Here is a 14,346-nt window from a genome sequence, read left to right as displayed (position 1 = left end):
GTCTAGAAATTATCTCTCCATCTTTGTTCCATCATGCCTTTAGCAGTGTCAGAATTGTACTTTACAAAACAAAATTTATGAACTCATATCCAGACTGTAATTGGTCCCAGGTGTAGAATAAGAAAAATCAAGTTGTGACCAGGTAAATGTCACCAATAGAGGTACCATGCACCTCTGCCTAAAAATGGCCATGCCTCTGATTTAACATTCTTGAACAGGGCCAATCAGCTCATTACTCAACACATTATAAGGAAAGGAGATAGCAGGCTTGAACCATCAAGCTAACGTACCTGATGAAGGTCATAAACCTTGATCAGTTTCACCAAAGGCCATGAAGAAATCTCTACAATGGCAAAAAAGGGGCTCTGAATTCCAGGTAAATGGAAACAGTCTAACATGCATCATGCCAAAATGGCACTCATTCCTCAGACCATAAAGATTTGGGGTAAAAACAATGGATCCACCCCAGACTCCTTATGAAATTACTGAGTCACATTATGGATAAATCCTGGACCTGTCTTAAGAATCATGCTTTAAAAAAAACAAAAAAACTGATATAGCTATCCTGACAGACTACAGTCGCCAATTACCAATGTTTCCTTGAATGGTATATGGCTATTATGGAAAAATTCTCTCAGGGGAAAAAAAGTGAAGGAAAATATTATATGACAAGCTCTCTGGATAGTGTAAAGATTTGATAACTTATGGTTGGTGTTTAAGTTTTACTTTTGTGACATTTATAATTACAATGCATGTACTTTATAAAGATTATTGAGCTCTAGTAATACATTTAATATTATGTTTATTGCTTCTAATCTGTATTTTAATAGCTGAACAGATTCCTTCAGAAGATTCATTTTAAGACACCTTCTGGAGTTGACTTTGCATTTGATGACACAGGTGATGCACCGGCTCGGTATGATATACTAAACTGGGTTGTCTATCCTAATGGAACCACCCGAGACATCCAAGTTGGCACTTTTGAGCCCTTGGCGCCAACTGGTCATCAACTTTTCATCAACAAAAGCTCGATCATCTGGCACTCTCTGGGGTCCAATGTTAATAAGGTCAGTTTGAAAAAGTTGCATTCTACATACCTGAACAACACATAACATGTGTAAAATAGTTGCCTTGTTGCAAGAAGTCTACGTTCTCAAGATAGCATGTAGTTTACCATCTAATTGAATATTGCCTCCAAAGTACTTTAACCTAAAGTTATAGATGTTTTACGATATATATGTTATATTATGGATCCTTAGAAGAAGCTCCCAGAAGGTGGGTTTAAAGTGTTCATGCTACTGTTGCAGATTTTGTACTGGCGTTTTTCCGAAGTTATACTACAATTTATCAGCAAAAAATATATTGCACCCGGCAAGTATATCACACTAGTATTACAGCTGATTGACACAACTCTAAATCAACAGTAATTCTACCATTGCTACATCACCTACTTTTTTGTCAGATGGTCCTTTACCAGACTCCTTGAGCTCCTATGGTTGTAGCCTAATTAATTTCTAGATTGAATGTTGTAATGTTTTTTTCTCATGGAGCTCCCCAGTTGCAGCTGCTGCAACAACCAAGGTGATGGAAGAAATTCTTCAATTAATCTCACCCATTAGTAATCCCATGGGATGCATTCTAGTGCATCATTTTTCACCTATTCCCTGAACAGAGACCAAACTGTGCCTGTGTGCTGTAGAAGATGGTTAGGACCAGAAATGACCCCGTGCTCACCCGGACAGATGTCTGCGGCTAAAACTAAATAAAGAGGCCTAAGTAGGCCCAAACTGATCTGGGTTGCTTGGCAGTTTGGGATGGATGATTTTTAATGAAATCAGTCTAGCCTGATTTGCTTTTGGCTGGTCTTTGTCTAGAGCTGCATCAGGGTGTGAACTGTTGAACTGAAAGGTGCCAACAGTGATTGCCACAGGGTGAAATTAGTTTAAACATTTCTTCCATCAGCTTATTCTTTGATACTCTGACGTTTTTAGCAAAGTGTTTGCCACAAGGAGTGGATAAAGAGTGATTTTGAGTTTAAGTAAGCCTTCTGGCTAAAACTGTGATGCTAATTCTCTTTGGAACTCTCCAGCAAACACATTGATGCAACAGGAATATCTTTTATATGGTTTCAATATTCACATTTATGTACCTTGGCTTATATTAAAAACCAATTATGTGTGATAAAAACAAACTTTTCATTTCTGACCTTAAAGTGGTAAGTAGTTAATATATGTTTATAATTACTGTGTCAACCTTATGTTTTGAGGATTTGAGAAATGCTTGTCTTTTATCTGAATTGAAATGTATCCCATCTACTGTATTGGAAAGTTTGTCTTTTGTCTGGAGTTCATTTTCATGATAGATCGTTGTATACTGCTAATAGAGAGACGCCATGCTAAGTAATAAGAGACCTGGGTACATCATCCCCAAGGAGGGTCAAGATCACCAGAAGATCAAAAGAGCAGTGGTCACAGCACAATAAACTGATGTTATGAATGACTTCCTTCATTACAGATAAGAATTCTGCTGAGCCATGTTGGAGGCTGGCCTGGTTTGTAGTGGGTACCTATGGTACTTATACCTTATTCCAGGACCAGTTATCCTTATTAAAATGTAGGTAGTGTCTAGAAGCTAGGCTCTCTAGAGGCAGCTGTAGCTGAGCAGCCGAGACTTTTCTAGATGACATGCAAAGCTCATGCAATACCACTGTAGTCACACAGTACTCACACACATGAAAGAAAATACTCAGTGTTACAAAAATAAAGGTACTTTATTTTGGTGACACAAATACCAAAAATACCATAAAGACTATACTCCCTTAGGAGGTAAGTAATAAACAAATTATATACACTAGTTTGCAGAAATAGGCATAAAAAAGTTACAAAACAGTGCAATTTGAGAAAATTACAAAAGTTACAACTAGGCCTAGGTGGAACACAAACCATATACTAAGAATGTGGAATGCGAATGTCGGTTTCCTACCTAGGCAAGTGTGGTGTTTAGATGGTCGCTGGGAGTACTAACAATCACCAAAGGTAAGTACTAGACCCACCTGTAGGAGGCTGGACTGGCTTGTAGTGAGTACCAAGGGGTACTTACACCTTGCACCAGGTCCAGGTATCCCTTATTAGGGTATAGGGTGTCTAGCAGCTTAGGCTGATAGATAATGGTAGCTTAGCAGAGCAGCTTAGGCTGAACTAGGAGACGAGTGAAGCTCCTACAGTACCACTGGTGTCACTTGCACAATATCATAAGAAAACACAATACACAGATATACTAAAAATAAAGGTACTTTATTTTTATGACAATATGCCAAAGTATCTCAGTGAGTACTCTCAGTATGAGGATAGCAAATATACACAAGATATATGTACACAATACCAAAAATATGCAGTATAGTCTTAGAAAACAGTGCAAACAATGTATAGTTACAATAGGATGCAATGGGGACACATAGGGATAGGGGCAACACAAACCATATACTCCAAAAGTGGAATGCGAACCACGAATGGACCCCAAACCTATGTGACCTTGTAGAGTGTCGCTGGGACTGTAAGAAAACAGTGAGGGTTAGAAAAATAGCCCACCCCAAGACCCTGAAAAGTGAGTGCAAAGTGCACTAAAGTTCCCCAAAGGACATAGAAGTCGTGATAGGGGAATTCTGCAGGAAAGACACAAACCAGCAATGCAACAACAATGGGTTTCCAGTCGAGGGTACCTGTGGAACAAGGGGATCAAGTCCAAAAGTCACAAGCAAGTCGGAGATGGGCAGATGCCCAGGAAATGCCAGCTGTGGGTGCAAAGAAGCTGCTACTGGACAGTAGAAGCTGAGGATTCTGCAGGAACGACGAGGGCTAGAGACTTCCCCTTTGGAGGATGGATCCCCCACGCCGTGGAGAGTTGTGCAGAAGTGTTTTCCTGAAGAAAGACCGCCAACAAGCCTTGCTAGCTGCAAGTCGTGCGTTTAGCGTTTTTGGATGCTGCTGTGGCCCAGGAGGGACCAGGATGTTGCCAATTGCGTCAGGGGACAGAGGAGGCGCCCAGCAAGACAAGGAGCCCTCTCAGAAGCAGGCAACACCCGCAGAAGTGCCGGAACAGGCACTACAAAGAGGAGTGAAACGGTGCTCACCCGAAGTTGCACAAAGGAGTCCCACACCGCCGGAGGACAACTTAGAAAGTCATGCAATGCAGGTTAGAGTGCCGTGGACCAGGCTTGGCTGTACACAAAGGATTTCCGCCGGAAGTGCACAGAGGCCGGAGTAGCTGCAAAAGTCGCGGTTCCCAGCAATGCAGTCTGGCGTGGGGAGGCAAGGACTTACCTCCACCAAACCTGGACTGAAGAGTCACTGGACTGTGGGAGTCACTTGGACAGAGTTGCTGGATTTAAGGGACCTCGCTCGTCGTGCTGAGAGGAGACCCAGGGGATCGGTGATGCAGTTCTTTGGTGCCTGCGGCAGCAGGGGTAAGATTCCGTCGACCCACGGGAGATTTCTTCGGAGCTTCTATTGCAGAGAGGAGGCAGACTACCCCCGCTAGTGCCAGGGTGCCCACACACTAAGTAACTTTGCACCTAACCTTTACCATGTAAAGGTTAGATATATAGGTGACTTATAAGTTACTTAAGTGCAGTGGTAAATGGCTGTGAAATAACGTGGATGTTATTTCACTCAGGCTGCAGTGGCAGGCCTGTGTAAGAATTGTCAGAGCTCCCTATGGGTGGCAAAAGAAATGCTGCAGCCCATAGGGATCTCTTGGAACCCCAATACTCTGGGTACCTCAGTACCATATACTAGGGAATTATAAGGGTGTTCCAGTATGCCAATGTAAATTGGTGAAATTGGTCACTAGCCTGTTAGTGACAATTTGGAAAGAAATGAGAGAGCATAACCACTGAGGTTCTGAATAGCAGAGCCTCAGTGAGACAGTTAGTCATAACACAGGTAACACTTTCAGGCACACTTATGAGCACTGGGGCCCTGGCTGGCAGGGTCCCAGTGACACATACAACTAAAACAACATATATACAGTGAAAAAATGGGGGTAACATGCCAGGCAAGATGGTGCCCAGTGCCCAGAAAAGCAGGAGCAAAACACAGTAACCTTCTCAGAACACACAGAAACACGAGAAAGAAGATTATGCAAGCACCAGAAGAGACTGCAAGACACCAATAGTGAAATCCTGGACCCGATGACCTGTGGAAGAAGGGTACCAAGTCCAAGAAGCACAGAAGAGTCTAGGGAGAACAGGAGCCCCTGCTAACCAGGATGAAGGTGCAAAAGAAGAACCACAGGTAAGAAAGAACAGTTAGTATTGCACCCAAGAAGACAGATTTGGGTTCCTGGTTACTGCAAGTGATGTCCCCAGCAAGATGGAGGTTTGTAGTTTGGTTTGCATCACTGGAGTCTGCCAACAAGCCTTGCAGTTAGAGGAAAATGACCCTGCCTAGGACCAGGAAGGACCAGGTCGACTCTACCCAGGAGGGGGAGCCAGATGGGGCTCTCAGCAACTCCGAGAGCCAACAGAAGACCAAGCAGTATGCACAGGAGTCCTACAGCATGGGGACAAGTAAGGTGCAAAAACAGGCCCATGCAGCACTAGAACAAAGGCTACCACGCCGCCGGAGAACCACTCAGGAAGATGTGCATCGCAGGATAGAGTGCTGGGGGCTGGAGCTGCACGGTGCACGGAGGACTTTGAGGAAGGATGCTAACAAGCCTTGGTAGTTGCAAAAAATGTGAGCACAGGGGTACTGTCTTGCGTGGGGAGGCAAGCACTTACCTTAACCAATGTTGGACAGTGGGATGTCAGGACCATTTGGACCACTTCAGTCTACATCGCATAATGCAGAATCTATGCAGCTCAGCAGGAGAGGGAATCCACGCAGCCAGTCGTTGTTGCAGTAGGTGCCTGCTGAAGCAGTGGAGTGACTCCTTTACCCCAAGGGAGATTCCTTCGCTCTTCTGGTGCAGGGTGAAAACAGGCTGTCTTCTGAGGATGCAAGACCGGGAAACAGTTACAGTTGCTGGCAGGAGCTGAAGAGACAACGTTGCATAAGTCATCTTTGCTTCTTTGTTGCAGGTTGTAGAGTTCCTGGGGGGTCCAGATGCAGTTTCTCCAGTGAGAAGGTGAAGTGGAGGATGGTGAGGATTCCTGCTGGAGTTTTGTAATCTGAATCTGAAGAACTACTCAAGAGAGAGACCCTAAATAGACCTGAAAGGGAGACTGGTCAGCTAAACAGGTAAGCACCTATCAGATGACGGCTCTGACGTCACCTGCTAGCACTGGCCACTCAGATGCTCCCAGAGTACCCTTCCAACTTGGAATCCAAGATGGCTAAACCCTTAGACCCTCTGGAGGAGCTCTGAGCACCACCCCTGAGTGGTGATCGACAGTAGAGTGGTCACTCCCCTTTCCTTTGTCCAGTTTCACACCAGAGCAGAGACTGAGGGTCCCTGAACCGGTGTAGACTGGATTATGCAAGGAGGGCACCAAATGTGCCCTTCAAAGCATTTCCAGTAGCTTGGGACGCTACCCCTCCAAGCCTGTAACACCTATTTCCAAAGGGAGAGGGTGAAACACCCCTTTCCCAAAGGAAATCCTTTGTTCTGCCTTCCTGGGCCCAAGCTTTTCAAGCAACAAGAGGGCAGAATCCTGTCTGAGAGGTGGCAGCACCTAGGGCTGCCTCGAAAACCTCAGAAGGCTGGAATGGCAATCTTGGGGGTCCTCTAAGGAGCCCCCAGAGGGCATGGAATCATACAACCAATGCTTGCAAAAGCCTTAGGGTATGATTACAACATGTTTGATACCAAACATCTCTATGTTTGGACTTGCCATTATTTAGCTGGACATAGGTAGTGACCTATGTCCAGTACATGCGTAAAATGGCATAGTCGCACTCACGAAGTCCAGGAAAATGGTCCTGAAGGTTGTGGGGGCACCTCTGCTAGTGCAGGGGTGCTCTCACATACAGGGACTTTGCACCCTGCCTTCGGGGTGGAGGGCCTGCTATACGGGTGACTTATAAGTGAACTGGTGCAGTGTAAATGGCAGTTAAAGGGTGCTTGCACCTTTTCACTCAAGCTGCAATTGCAGGCCTGCAGAAGCCTTTGCATGGGCTCCCTATGGGTGGCAAAATATATGCTGCACCCCATAGAGATGACCTGGAAACCCATTGCCCTGGAGACCTAGGTACCATATATAGGGACTTATAAGGGCACCGGTATGCCAATTGTGGGTGAAATACTGTGTTAATAGTAAGTAACAACCAAATTTAGAGGAGAGATCTAGTCAATGGGGTCCTGGTTAGCAGGATCCCAGTGAACACAGTCAAGTACACTGACATCAGGCAGAACATGGGGGTAACCATGCCAAGAAAGAGGGTACTTTCCAAAAGCCACGCTTTATAGTTGTGTCTGGCCTCCACCACAGCTAGGCCACTGTATGCTTAAGTGTAAGCATCTCCATAGTGATAGAATTGTAATTCTTAAACTCAGTCCAAGTCTGGTGCACAGCCATAATACCAGAAGATAGCCTCCGTTAGCAGCCTAGCAGTCTAAACTGTGGGTTCCCTTCATTGTTTCCAGGTTTCAGCAACAAAGGTCTGAAGGTACCATGAACATATTTGTCTCTTTTAAATACTTTCAGACTTCAACAGTTCTCTTGTCACTCCTTAACACTGATCTTTCCTTTTCTTCACAGACTCCCTCCTTTGTCTGTAGTGAAAGCTGCACCCCTGGGTACCGGAAGGCTCTCATAACAGGGAAGCCCATCTGCTGCTATGACTGTGTGCCATGTGCAGAGGGAGAGTTTTCAAACTCCTCTGGTGAGTGAAGACTTTATAACTGATATTTTAACAAGAACAAGTGCATTAGGTATGGGAGAGAATCTTTCAGAAGAAGTGCCTCCAGAAGTATTCATGTTATCTGCCAAGCTGGTTGAGTGTTTGTGTGAGTGCTGACCCACAACAGCAGTTCTTAACATGGGGCTTGCTGACCCTGGGGTCTGTAGGGCTTGCTCATGGAAGTAGAGTACTCCAGAACTCTCACTAGATAACCTAGCACAGAGGGTAAGGGGGAGGAAAAAGAGAGTGACACACACACGCAACATGCAACACCCCAACCCCACCCCCACCCTCACTCACAACACCATACACACAAACACATGATAAAACATTACCTATACACCCTGTAACCCTCAGGAATAATGCAAGGACAAAAGCAATGGAGTAAAATAAGTGTAATATTAGCAATACTTAGAAATACGTTCATAAAGCAAAAACAGTACGTCCAATCTATACAATAAATACAAAATGCGGGACAATGCCCACTCAAAAATTGTCTGTGGCCCACTGGGCCAAAACACATTGACCAAGCCCACACTTGACTCCTGCCTCAATACGGAAAGAACACTGCAGGGGCATCAGGTCAAAAACACACCAGCACCCCAAGGGAACGTGGGGGGGGGGCCCTCAGCTGGAAGATCGTACACCACCACTGCTCCTGCAGGGGGGTCAATGCCCACTGCTTGGTCCTGGGGAGTGCAAGGTCGCAGTCTCTCTAGTTGGTGGTTGCCCAATGTTTGGTCCTGGGAAGTGCAAGGCCACAGTCTCTCTAATGGCTGGTTGCCCACTGCTTGGCCCTGGGGAGTGCAAGGCCACAGTCTCTCAAGTGGGTGGTTTTCCCACTGCTTGGTCATGGAGAGTGCAAGGCCACAGTCTCTCTGGTGGGTGGTTACCCACTGTTTGGTCCTGGGGAGTGCAAGGCCACAGTCTCTCTAATGGGTGGTTGCCCACTGCTTGGTCCTGGGTAGTGCATAGCAACAGTCTCTCTAGTGAATGCCTTCTTCCACTGGTTCTGGGGGGTCCTTGTGCCCAGTGTGCTTCATCCTGGCAAGGATGGGCTGAGTGGATGCCTTCTTCCACTGGTTCTGGAGGGGGCCTTGTACCCAGTGTGCTTCATCCTGGCAAGGATGGGATGAGTGGATGGCTTCTTCCACTGGTTCTGGAGGGGGCCTTGCGCCCAGTGTGCTTCATTCTGGCAAGGATGGGGCGAGTGGATGCCTTCTTCCACTGGTTCTGGAGGGGGCCTTGTGCCCAGTATGCTTAATCCTGGCAAGGAGGGGCAGAGTGGATGCCTTTTTCCACTGGTTGTGGAAGGGGCCTTGTGCCCACTGTGTTTCTTCCTGGCAGCTGGGGAGCTGAGTGAATGGCTTCTTCCACTGGTTCTGGAGGGGGCCTTGTGCCAAGTGTGCTTCATCCTGGCAAGGATGGGCTGAGTGAATGCCTTCTTCCACTGGTTCTGGAGAGGGCTTTGCGTCCTGTGATGCAGATATTTTGGAGTGCAAGGTCACAGTGTCTCAACTGGGTGTCACAACAACAGCTTTTGCAGAGGCCAGAACGCACTGCAGCCCATGTAGTCACCACTACACACTGCTCTCCGGCGGTGACGGCCACTCAGTGAATCGCAGTTGCGCTGCAGGTGGCGGTGCTGGCAGTGGTGGTGGTAGCCTCCAGGCCTTCATCTGCAGCCTCGGACGGCTGCTGTAGGAAAGTACCATCTTGCCTGGCATGTTACCCCCATGTTTTGACTTGTGTGTCAGTTTGTTTTTGCCCGTCTCACTGGGATCCTGCTAGCCAGGACCCCAGTGCTCATAGTTTGTGGCCTGAGTGTGGTGCCTAACTGTGTCACTGAGGCTCTGCTAACCAGAACATCAGTGCTTATGCTCTCTCTGCTTTTTAAATGGTCACTGCAGGCTAGTGACCATTTTCACCAATTCTAATTGGCACACTGGAACACCCTTATAATTACCTAGTATATGGTATCTAGGTACCCAGGGTATTGGGGTTCCAGGAGATCCCTATGGGCTGCTGCATTTCTTTTAGCACTCATAGGGAGCTCAGACAATTCTTTCACAGGACTGCCACTGCAGCCTGAGTGAAATAACGTCCACGTTATTTCACAGCCATTTTACACTGCACTTAAGTAACTTATAAGTCACCTATATGTCTAACCCTCACTTAGTGAAGGTTAGGTGCAAAGTTACTAAGTGTGAGGGCACCCTGGCACTAGCGAAGGTGCTCCCACATTTTTCCCTGGACTTTGTGAGTGCGGGGAAACCATTACACTTGTGCACTACATATAGGTCAATACCTATATGTAGCTTCACAATGGTAACTCCGAATATGGTCATGTAACATGTCTAATATCATGGAATTGTCCGCCCATGCCAAATCTGGTATTGGGGTGCCGATCTCATGCATCCCCAGGGCTCCTGTATGGACCCCGGGTACTGCCAATCTAGCTCTCTGGGGTTTTCACTGCAGCTACCTCCGCTGCCAACCCTCAGACAGGTTTCTGCCCTCCAGGGGTCTGGGCAGCCCAGTCCCAGGGAGGCATACCAAAGAATTTCCTCTGAGAGAGGGTGTTCCACCCTCTCCCTTTGGAAATAGGTGTCAAGGGCTGGGGAGGAGTAGCCTCCCCCAGACTCTGGAAATGCTTTGAAGGGCACAGATGGTGCCCTCCTTGCATAAGCCATTCTGCACCGGTCCAGGGATCCCCCAGCCACTGCTCTGGTGCGAAACTGGAAAAAGGAAAGGGGATTGACCACTCCCTTGTCCATCTCCACCCCAGGGGTGGTGCCCAGAGCTTCTCCAGTGTGTTCCAGACCTCTGCCATGTTGAATGCAGAGGTGTGAGGGCGCAATGGAGACCTCTGAGTGGCCAGTGCCAGCAGGTGATGTCAGAGACCCCTCCTGATAGGCTCTTACCTGGTTAGGTAGCCAATCCTCCTATGAGGGCTATTTATGGTCTCTCCTGTGGGTTTCTCTTCAGATAACGAACACAAGAGCTCACCAGAGTTCCTCTGCACTTCTCTCTTCGACTTCTGACAAGGATCGACCGCTGAATGCTCTAGGATGCCTGCAAAACCGCAACAAACTAGCAAGAAGACTACCAGCAACATTGTAGCGCCTAATCCTGCTGGCTTTCGCAACTGTTTCCTGGTGGTGCGTGCTCTGAGGGCTGTATGGCTTCACCCTGCACTGGAAGACAAGAAGAAATCTCCTGTGGGTCAATGGAATCTTCCCCCTGCCAACGCAGGCCCCAAACTTCTGCATCACCGGTCCTCTGTGTCCCCTCTCATCTTGACGAGTGTAGTTCCTGGAACGCAGGAGCTGGATCCGAGTGACCCTGACAGTCCAGTGGTCCTTCTGCCCACATTTGGTGGAGGTAAGTCCTTGCCTCCCCACACAAGACAGTAATCATGTGTAGGCATGATCTGCAGCTTCTAGGGCTTCTGTGCAAGACTTCCTTCGGCACAGCACAGCCCAGGTCCCAAGCACTCTGTCCTGCATTGCCCAACTCACTGAGTTGACCTCGGACTTCGTGTGACCCTCTTTTGTTGTGCTGAGACAACCACCATGCTCAGATTTCCTAAATGCCTGTTGAGGTACTTCTGCGGGTGCTGCCTGCTTCTGCGTGGGCTCTCTCTGTTGCTGAGTGCACCCTCTGTCTCCTCCTCCAAGGGGCAACCTCCTGGTCCTTCCTTGGCCCTGGCAGCACCCAAAACCTTCAACTGCGACTCATGCATATAGCAAGGCTTATTTGCAGTTTTTCTGCGTGGAAAGAACTCTGCATCCTCCAGCACGCCGTGGAACACCTTCTGACCAAAGGAGAAGTTCCTGGCACCTTCCGTTGGTGCAGAATCTTTGGCTTCTTCCACCCGGAGGCAGCCTTTTACATCTTCATCCAGGGTTTAGTGGGCTCCTGCTCCCCTGGACACTTGCGTGACTCTTGGACTTGGTCCCCTTCCTTTGCAGGTCCTCAGGTCCAGGAATCCGTCTTCAGTGCTTTGCAGTCAGTTGTTGTGTTTGCAGAATCCCCTATCTCGACTTTACTGTCTTTCTGGGGTATAAGGGTAACTTTATTCCTACTTTTCAGGGTCTTGGGGTGGGGTATCTTGGACACCCTTAGTGTTTTCTTACGCTCCCAGCGACCCTCTACGCACTACACTAGGCCTGGGGTTTATTCGTGGTTTGCATTCCACTTTTGGAGTATATGGTTTGCCCCTAGGCCCATTGTCTCGCATTGCATTCTAGTGTGTTCTACAGTGTTTGCACTACTTTTCTAAGTGTTTTACTTACCTGATTTTGGTTTGTGTGTATATTTTGTGTATATTACTTACCTCCTAAGGGAGTATATCACCTGAGATACTGCTGGCATATTGTCACTAAAATAAAGTACCGTTATTTTTAGTAACTCTGAGTATTGTGTTTCTTATGATATAGTGCTATATGATATAAGTGGTGTAGTAGGAACTTTGCATGTCTCCTAGTTCAGCCTAAGCTGCTCTGCTATAGCTACCTCTATCAGCCTAAGTTGCTAGAACACCTCTAACCTATTAATAAGGGATAACTGGACCTGGCACAAGGTGTAAGTACCACTAGGTACCCACTATAAGCCAGGCCAGCCTCCTACATTTGTGGTGCAGTAGTGGGATAAGTACTTGTAACTGCTTTACCACTTTGTCATTGGGGCTTTTCATAAGAAAAACTTATACCAAATACTTCAGAATATACAAAGTAACCTAAAGAGTTTAACTTTCCTTCTCTAAAACCTTCTAAAAAGTTTCTGAAAAGTTTCTGAAAACTTTCAGAAGCTTGAAAAGTTTGAAAACGTTTTTCTCTGTTCTTTTAAAAGTTCCCAACACTTTTTTCTCTCTCTGTCCTAAACCTTTTATGTCATGTCTGCAGTAGAACTTAGTTCCACAGTTGTCCAGGCAACATATGGGAATCCAAACTTTAAAAGTTTGAGGGGTCTCTGCATTGAAAGAGGTTTAGCAATTGGTAAGAATCCTACCAAAGCTCTTCTCCTTAGCCTTCTCCTAGAAAGTGACTAGAATCTGTCTGGCCCATCCCAGAACCAGGAGGTAGAGGTGGGGGGTACCCAGCCAGACTCAGAGAAGTCCCCTGAGGATGCTGGGGAGGGTTCTTCCAAGGACGTGTCAGCTAACAGGCCACCTAGTGACACTGGTAGTCATGGGACTAGGAAGTGTTTTTATAATAACACAGCTAATATTCTAAGAAAATTACCCCACGCAAGGATTTGTATTTTCTACGAATGTTGGAGACTTAGAGCCAGATGTAGCAAAAACCTGAATTGCGACTTGCAATTTGCGAGTCCGTGCGACTCGCAAATTGCAACTTGGAATTTGGTATGCAGAAAGGTGTCTCAGACACCTTCTGCAACTCGCAATGGGGTCGCAAAGACCCACCTCATTAATATTAATGAGGTGGGTCGCAGTTTGCCACCCCATTGCGAGTATGGGCACTCACAGGGATGGTGGCCTGCTGGAGACAGCAGACCACCATGTCCGTGACTGCTTTTTAATAAAGCAGTTTTTTTTTTCTAAGTGCAGCCACTTTGAAAAAAAAAAAGAAACCTTTAGTTTCGGATTTTTTCAGGGCAGGTAGTGGTCCATTGGACCACTGCCAGCTCTGAAAAAATATTTTTGTTTCCAGTCACAAAGGGGAAGGGGTCCCATGGGGTCCCATTCGCGTTTGCGACTGGGTTACCATCCACTTCAAGTGGATGGTAACTGCGATTCCATTTGCGACTGCAAAAAGAATTGAATAGCATTGCGAGTCGCAAATAGGAAGGGAACACCCGTTCCTATTTGCGAGTAGGAAATGCATTTTGCGAGTCGGACCCGACTCGCAAAATGCATTTCTGCATACAGGAGAGGCTTTTGCGCCTCGCAAACAGCGTTTTTCGCTGTTTGCAAGGCGCAAAACCCTTTCTACATCTGGCCCTAAATTTCTACCACGTTCACCGGCAATGTACCAAACTGTAGCCTTGACTGAAGCAAAAAAGTGATCAAGAATGTATTGTTTGAGAACACAGTGCTGGGCTAAGCAAAATAGTTAGATAGAAGAAATTAAAACAAGACCGTAAAACTGGTTATTGTAAAAATAACAATGTGAAGTCGAATAAAATAAATCTAGATCAAAGTGCACAGCTGCCTAATGTATTAAACTAACGTGTATGGAGCTATAACTAAAATGGCTACACAACACCCTCCCCTTGTCGGTTGAAAGTGGTTCAAGCCAAAACTAAAAACTTCTCAACCTAAGATATATATAAAACCCTAGTCAATTTTGACAAATTAAAGGGACACACAAGCATACTACTTGGCAATTTAAAACATGAGCATGTGGCTTATAACCGAATTCAATGATAGTGACAATTTAGAAAAGTTCCAAATTAAGTATGAGTCATGGAAAGAAGGAGATCAGGGTCCCATGGGGTCCCATTCGCGTTTGCGACTGGGTTACCATCCACTTCAAGTGGA

At 46.5% G+C, this 14,346-nt stretch overlaps 1 protein-coding gene across 1 annotated transcript in view; it reads left to right on the top strand.

Moving 5' to 3' along the window:
- The first annotated feature begins 5,433 nt into the window (after positions 1-5,433).
- The window catches only part of LOC138273989 (vomeronasal type-2 receptor 26-like), a 43,761-nt gene continuing 34,848 nt past the window's right edge, over positions 5,434-14,346 (top strand). The window contains exons 1-3 of the mRNA XM_069218920.1: positions 5,434-5,566; positions 7,585-7,607; positions 7,700-7,823. Coding sequence (XP_069075021.1) covers positions 5,434-5,566; positions 7,585-7,607; positions 7,700-7,823 — 280 coding nt within the window. The remainder of the gene's footprint in view (positions 5,567-7,584; positions 7,608-7,699; positions 7,824-14,346) is intronic.

The sequence above is a fragment of the Pleurodeles waltl genome, unplaced genomic scaffold (genome assembly GCF_031143425.1).
Source record: "Pleurodeles waltl isolate 20211129_DDA unplaced genomic scaffold, aPleWal1.hap1.20221129 scaffold_129, whole genome shotgun sequence".
In the NCBI taxonomy this organism is placed as follows: domain Eukaryota; kingdom Metazoa; phylum Chordata; class Amphibia; order Caudata; family Salamandridae; genus Pleurodeles; species Pleurodeles waltl.
The sequence above is the reverse complement of the archived record's forward strand: the minus strand, read 5'-3'. Positions and strand labels throughout refer to the sequence as shown.